The 7,815-nt window shown below is 38.5% G+C and overlaps 1 protein-coding gene across 1 annotated transcript; it reads left to right on the top strand.

The window, feature by feature from the left end:
- The first annotated feature begins 6,167 nt into the window (after window positions 1-6,167).
- On the top strand, window positions 6,168-6,590 carry LOC139889251 (secreted RxLR effector protein 161-like). The gene has a single exon (XM_071872214.1). It carries the CDS (start codon window positions 6,168-6,170, stop codon window positions 6,588-6,590), a length of 423 nt encoding a protein of 140 aa, XP_071728315.1.
- Window positions 6,591-7,815: the final 1,225 nt, after the last annotated feature.

Here is a 7,815-nt window from a genome sequence, read left to right as displayed (position 1 = left end):
AAACCGGGGAGATACTAGCCATATATGAGGTATATTATATCCCTGCACTAAACTGTAACATAATCAGTTTAGGCCAAATGACTGAAGCAGGATATAGAATAGAGATGCTTTAAAACAAGCTGACTATGAGTGATGATCATGGAAGGCTGGTTATGAGAGTAGAACGTGCAATCAACAGATTGTACAAAATTGCACTTAATATTTCTGAAACAGTTTGTTTGTTGAGCAAAGATGATGAGGGGTGGTTATGGCACACAAGGCCGGGACACGTAAATTGTCGTGTTATTGAAACCACGTCACATACGGAATTGGTTCGTGAAATCCCTAAGTTGAAGCGTACACTCGAGGATGTGAAGGTCTATGGTTGCATTGCACACGTAAAGAACCCACAAAATCAGCTTACTAAGCTGAATGATCGAAGTACCAAGATGGATAATTTGGGAGCAGAAGTAGGTAGCAAAGTGCACAGTTTATTTAATCCGAAGGAGAAAAAAATCTGTGTGGCTAGTAACGTTGTAATTGAAGAAAGTGTTAAGTGGGATTGGGAGGCAAACAGACCCACTCAAGGTGAACATGATAGGGAATGGACTGGTGTGCGTATAAGCCAGACTGAAACCAACAAAGATGTTCCAGAAGATGCTTAGGATCACCAAGTTGGTCAAAATCAATGTACTGACAATGAAGAGTTGTCACCTATGACGACAGATGTATTAACTTATGACAGTCCAGGAAAGCAGGCGCAAGTTTACAAACCTAAAAAAGAGATGTACGGTTTACGCCAAGCTCAAAGGATTTGGAATGTCCAGCTTGATCAAGTGTTAAGAGAGTTGGGGTTTATCCGTTGCCCTCAAGAGCAAGTTGTTGACAAGAAACAGGTTTCGAACAAGCTACTAATCATTGGTGTTTATGTCACTGACTTACTTGTAACAGGAACAAGTGAAGAAAGTATTATTGTATTTAAAGAAAGAATGCAGCAAGTGTTCGACATGAGTGACCTTGGGTTACTTTCATACTATCTTGGAATGGAATTTGATCAAAGTGAAGCTGGGATTGCTATCTGTTAGAAATAAAAAGACAGCAAGATTAACTTTTACAAAAAGGGAAACATACCTTTATTTTTTCCATGATATTGTCATATAGCCGTTAGGCTATTCTCTGTATAAGTTCAGCTTTCATCTTCCAAATGTAAAACTCAATTAAGTGAAAATATTCAATACTCAAGCAAAATACAATTACAATTCTTATTTTAACATGGCATCAGAGCTTGTGTTGATGATCTAAATCATTCAATCACAGCAATTTAAATCATTTGCCTATTTTTTTCGTTTGAGTGGTTATCATGGCAGAACATGACAGCCAAACTCAACTCATTACAGAATTAACTAGCCAATTGGCTAGAATTCTCCAAACCAACAATGAAAATCAATCACAAAGGCATCCTGATTCTTTAAAAATCAGTGTTACCCTTAACAACTCAAATTATTCATTATGGTCTCGGATGATCAAGGTTGCCATCGGAGGTAAATCCGAGGCCCTCCTCAATCATTTAACCGAAGATCCACCATCAACCAACAACCAGAAGTGGAACCAGGAAGACTTGGTGGTATTTTCATGGATCATTCAAAATATAGAGCCACAAATTGCAAGCAATCTGACCCAGTTCCCTACAGCAAAAACCTTATGGAATGCCCTCATTACAACCTACAGTTCTGGTAAAGACAAACTCCAAACCTTTGATTTACATGTTAAAGCTAATAATATCAGGCAAGATGGTAAATCAACCGAAGAACTGTGGTTGAAATTGCAAGGAATCTGGGGTGAAATCGACACAAGGGATCCAAATCCCATGGAACATCCGAATGATATTGTCAAATATAACAACATCAGGTCAGAACAAAAACTTTTCCAGTTTTTAAATTCTTTAGATCATAAACATGACAATATCAAACGTGAGTTATTAAGAACCGATCCATTACCCACTGTCGAAGGAGCTTATGCTGCAATTCGAAAAGAAAATGCACACCAATTTATATTTAATAATAAAACGGATGCCTTTACCCAATCTGGCATAGCCACTGGTCTGGTAGCACCGGCATCAAAATCCAATGATTTCGACGGCCATGGTTTGCTATCAAGAAATCAACAGCGCCGGTCAGACTCCACGTCATCATCCCGAGATAAAGACAACCTTGAATGTACAAAGTGTGGTATGAAACGACATACCAGAGAACAATGCTTCAAGGTTATTGGATACCCCGATTGGTGGGCTGATAAACACAGAAAGGGAAAAGCCTCGATGGTAACGACGGCCACAACCAAGGGAAAACAGGAGGATAACGAAACCTGCACCACCACTCAAGGTGGTTTCGGTTTATTCACAGCCGAGCCACCATCATCATCATCATCATCCGGTGAAGGTAACAGGGGATTGGGATTAGGGATTAAATCCCCAAAAATCATACCCGACAAATTGAATAAAGTGGGTGGGGATAAATATGTCGATGAGTATGATGGGTTAGGAGTGTCGGTCACCAACTCAACACCCACCACCGAATTTAATTCCCCAAATTGTTTTATTGACACAAATAGTCCCTGTAATAATATAGTTGGTAATAAACAAATAAAACCTTTTTTCAATAAAACTAAAGATTTTAAAATTAAAAATAACGTTTCGTCAATTAATATTGTTTCAAATAAAACAAAAAGTAATGAGTGGATTATCGATTGTGGTGCCACCGATACTATGACTTTTAATAAAAATGATATTATTATAAATACGAAACCAAACAAAACCAAAATTAAAACCGCTAATGGCGGTATTATACAAGTCAAGGGCGGGGGAACAGTTGAAATCTCACCAAATTTAAAATTAAAAAACTGCCTTTATGTTCCCGATCTCTCCCATAAATTACTGTCTGTTAGTCACGTGACAAAAGAACTTAATTGTACCGTCTTATTACACCCTACATTCTGTATCTTACAGGACATCAGAACGGGGGAGATAGTTGGGCGTGGTACTGAACGGGATGGTCTATACTATGTGGATGAGGTCACTCAAGATTGTAGGATCATGCTAGCTCACGGGACTCCCGACAGACAAGCATGGTTGTGGCATAGACGTCTTGGTCATCCGTCTGCTGGATATTTACGCATTTTATTTCCTAATTTATTTTCTTCAAATAAAAGTATTGAGTGTGAAACTTGTATTTTGGCCAAAAGCCATCAAAACTCGTTTAAAACTAGTAATACAAAGACTGAACGTCCTTTTGCTTTAGTTCACTCCGATGTATGGGGACCCGCAAGGGTTAATGGGGGACACAATTTTCGATATTTTCTTTTATTTATTGATGATTGTACTCGTATGACTTGGACATATTTTTTAACTAACAAATCCGAAGTATTTGATAAATTTACTATTTTTTCAAACATGATTCAAACACAATTCCAAAGTAAAATACAAGTTTTAAGATCCGATAATGGTGGTGAATTTGTCAACAGTCAAATGCAACTCTTTTGTGAAGAAAGGGGTATTATTCATCAAACCACGTGTCCACACACACCTCAACAAAATGGGGTGGCTGAAAGAAAAAATCGTATTTTACTAGAAATAACCCGTGTTTTAATGATTGAATCTAATGTTCCAAGATCTTTTTGGCCCGAAGCTCTTGCCACTGCAACTTATCTTGTAAATAGACTCCCAACTAGAGCTTTAGAACTTAAGAACCCTCTTGAGGCCTTGACTAAATTTTATAAACCGCCATCTAATCTCACCCTAAGACCTCGAATATTTGGGTGCACGGTGTTTGTTCACATTCCTAAAATCGAACGAACCAAATTAGATGCGTGTGCTGAAAAATGTGTTTTTGTGGGATACGGGGTAAATCAAAAGGGGTATAGATGCTATAGTCCAAAAAGGAAACACATGTACACTACAATGAATTGTGATTTTTTGGAAACTGAATACTTCTATACCCAACACACAAGTCAGGGGGAGACAGACTTTGGTGACGCTGTGAGTTGGCTAGATATTCCATCATCTGAAGAAGTGACTCATCATACCACTCCACAAAGTCCTCCTCCAATCAGTACTACGGTTAATGATCTTCCCGACCATACAGAGGTAAATACCGAATCTCCTGATATTACTAATCATGAAAATTTAGAGGAGATTTTACAGGAAAATAGCGATCAAGTATATCCTGAAAATGAAACACAACAACAAGAACCGGAACGATATGTTCTTCCTCCAAGAATCAACCGAGGAATTCCTCCCAGGAGATACTCTCCTGAGAGAACTGTATCAAAATCAAGATATCCAATGGCAAATATTGCTAGAGGAAATCTATCAAAAGAAGCAACAAAGTTCACTTCCGCATTATACTCTGAAGAAATTCCAACAACGGTTGAACAAGCTCTAAAATCAACACACTGGAGGAAAGCAATGGAAGATGAAATGGAGGCTCTCAAGGTAAATAATACTTGGAAAAAATGTGTTCTTCCAGAATCAAAGAAACCAGTAGGATGTAGATGGGTATTCACAATCAAACACAAAGCCGATGGATCTGTCGAAAGATATAAAGCACGGCTTGTTGCCAAAGGGTACACTCAAACCTATGGCGTTGATTACTCAGAAACTTTCTCACCGGTTGCAAAAATTGATACTATTAGAATTCTTTTCTCCGTTGCCGCAAACAAAGACTGGCCACTTCACCAATTTGATGTTAAAAATGCTTTCCTACATGGAGAACTCAAAGAAGAAGTCTATATGGAAGGTCCTCCCGGTTTCACATCAGAATTCAAAGAAAGGGAAGTTTGTCATCTTAAAAAATCTCTTTATGGTTTAAAACAATCCCCTCGGGCTTGGTTTGGGCGTTTTACTATTGCTATGAAAAATTACGGTTTTAAACAAAGTAATTCCGACCATACTTTATTTTTAAAAAAAAGAGGAAACCTTATCACGTGTCTCATTATTTATGTTGACGACATGATTATCACAGGAAATGATCAAGAGGAAATTACAAACTTAAAAGCTAACCTTTTTAAAGAATTTGAAATGAAAGATCTCGGAGGTCTTAAATACTTTCTGGGAATCGAAGTTTTACGTTCAAAAAAGGGAATTTTTATATGTCAAAAGAAATATATACTTGATCTTCTTGCAGAAACAGGAATGGTCGACTGCAAACCCGCGGATACTCCTATGATTCCAAACCTCAGGTTATATATAGAGGATGATGCCAAAGCAGCAGATCGAATTCAATACCAAAGGATCGTGGGAAAACTTATCTACCTAGCTCACACTCGTCCAGATATATCACATGCTGTTGGAGTTGTTAGTCAATTCATGCATCAACCACAACAACACCATATGGATGCAGTATGGAGGATTATCAAATATCTAAAAGGCACTGCAGAAGATGGAGTCCTGTTCGAGAAAAACAATCATCTAGAAGCACAAATATTCACCGATGCGGGTTACGGAGGAGAAAAGGGAGATAGAAAATCAACATCCGGATACTTTGCCTTTGTTGGAGGGAATTTGGTTACTTGGAGAAGCAAGAAACAAAAGGTTGTTGCCCTGTCTAGTGCTGAAGCTGAATTTCGGGGAATTTCACGAGGTGTAACCGAGGCTTTATGGATCAAGAAACTTTTGACGGAAATTGGTTTTCCTCCTAATACCTCGATCAAGATCATGTGTGACAACGAAGCGGCAATTGCAATTTCAGAAAATCCAGTTCAACACGATCGAACCAAACATATAGAAATTGACAGACACTTCATTAAAGAAAAATTAGAAGCCGAAATCATATCTTTACCTCACGTCCGATCAGAAGACCAACTAGCAGATATCTTAACCAAGTCCGTCAACGGAAGACTTTTCAAAGGAATACTCTCCAAGTTGAACATCGGAAACCCCACTATTCAACTTGCAGGGGAGTGTTAGAAATAAAAAGACAGCAAGATTAACTTTTACAAAAAGGGAAACATACCTTTATTTTTTCCATGATATTGTCATATAGCCGTTAGACTATTCTCTGTATAAGTTCAGCTTTCATCTTCCAAATGTAAAACTCAATTAAGTGAAAATATTCAATACTCAAGCAAAATACAATTACAATTCTTATTTTAACACTATCTGTCATAAAGGGTATGCTAGGAAGATACTTAAAATGGCTGGAATGTTGAAATGCAACTCTTCAAAGTTCCCAATGGAGCCAAAGCTTCATCTCACAATAGAGGATGAAGGAATTCGAGTAAATGGAACTGAGTTTAGAAGCATAATTTGGAACTTGAGGTACTTAGTCCATACTAGAACCGATATTGGATACGCGGTTGGGGTGATGAGCAGGTTTATGGCGTCACCCAAAGTCGGCCATCTCAAAGCAGTGAAACAAATACTGAGATATGTAAAGGGTACGGTTAACCTCGATGTATTTTACAAAGGAGGTGGAGATGGAAAATTGTTGGGCTATAGTGACAGGAATCATGGTATGGATGTGGATGATCGAAAGGGGACGACCGAGATGGTTTTCTATTTTTCGGGAAACATCATCACATGGAACTCAAGCAAGCAGAGGACAGTCACACTATGATCTTGTGAAGCTGAGTTTATGGCTGCCACTTCAGCGGCTTGTCAAGCTTTGTGGTTGCGTAACTTGTTGGCAGAGTTAACAGGAAAGAAAGCCAAGTGTGTACAGTTGTTGGTTGATAACAGGTCTGCAATTTTGCTAATGAAGAACGTTGTATTTCATGGAAGGTGTAAGCACATTGACACCAAGTTCCACTTCATTCGTGAATGTGTTGAAGAGGGTACTATATGCGTAGAACACGTAAGTGGTGAAGAACAAAAGGCGGACAAATTAAACAAGGCACTTCCTCGAGTTAAGTTCATGGAGATGAGAGCACTGATGGGAGTTAAAGAGTTGAGTCACAAACAACAGATTAAGGGGGAGTATTGGATTTTAATTCTGCACGTGCATGGAGTGTGCTGGAAGACTTTGTCTACTGAAATTCATAAGTGGCGACTACTTAGGAATTGTGGAGAATAGTACGTATGGTCATGGGTATCATGGACCATGTAGTTGGTTATTTTTATTTATCTATAAATTTGGAGTTTGTTTAGAAGTAATAGTTATCAGTTTTAAAGCTTTCTTTCCCATCGTATGTATCCTTTCCAGAAGTTGAAATAATATCAGAAAATTGCCTCAAATACTCTCATATTTTATCACTCTATTCACGTTCCTTCAAAAGCAATTATGGTTTAATATCCAACAATTGGTATCAAGAGCTTAGGTTCGATTGAAGTGGGAGTGTAGGTTCATGTTCTAGGAGATCAAAAGGGTAGCAAAAACAAGTCATGATTTAGGCCTATCAGTTGGCTTGTTAACCCAGATTTTTGATCCAAGAACAGAGGGACGTAAGCAACCAGAAAAGGTTTTGATCGAAGTCTATAAACAGCAGGAGAAAGGTAGCAAAAAGTGGTTGCAGGTGATACTTTCAGCAGTGTTTTACTCGATTATCAAACATTGGTAGTGCAGAAAATTTGAAGGATGGTGAACACGATGAATCAAGTTTTGGTCACCATCAAAAGATTGATTCAAAAGGAGAAGATACACCGTTGTAGACATAGTGGCTATAGAGATTCAAGCAGAGATGGCTATGGGCGTGACCGGGGATGAGGTCGGGTGTCCGGGAAGAGCCGAGATGGTGGTGAGTTCGGGGAGAGCCGCGGTAAATGTTACAAGTGTGGTGAAGTGGAGAACTAGCGATGAAGATAAACTGATTAAGGGCGTGATTGTTGGGTTAATCAGTTTATAT

This window comes from Rutidosis leptorrhynchoides, chromosome 2 (genome assembly GCF_046630445.1).
Source record: "Rutidosis leptorrhynchoides isolate AG116_Rl617_1_P2 chromosome 2, CSIRO_AGI_Rlap_v1, whole genome shotgun sequence".
Classification (NCBI taxonomy): domain Eukaryota; kingdom Viridiplantae; phylum Streptophyta; class Magnoliopsida; order Asterales; family Asteraceae; genus Rutidosis; species Rutidosis leptorrhynchoides.
Note: the sequence above shows the minus strand (reverse complement) of the source record. Positions and strands in the feature narration are given on the sequence as shown.

Bases quoted from the DNA above. Each gene is read 5' to 3' on its own strand.
- LOC139889251 (XM_071872214.1), top strand. From the start codon at position 6,168: ATGGCTGGAATGTTGAAATGCAACTCTTCAAAGTTCCCAATGGAGCCA.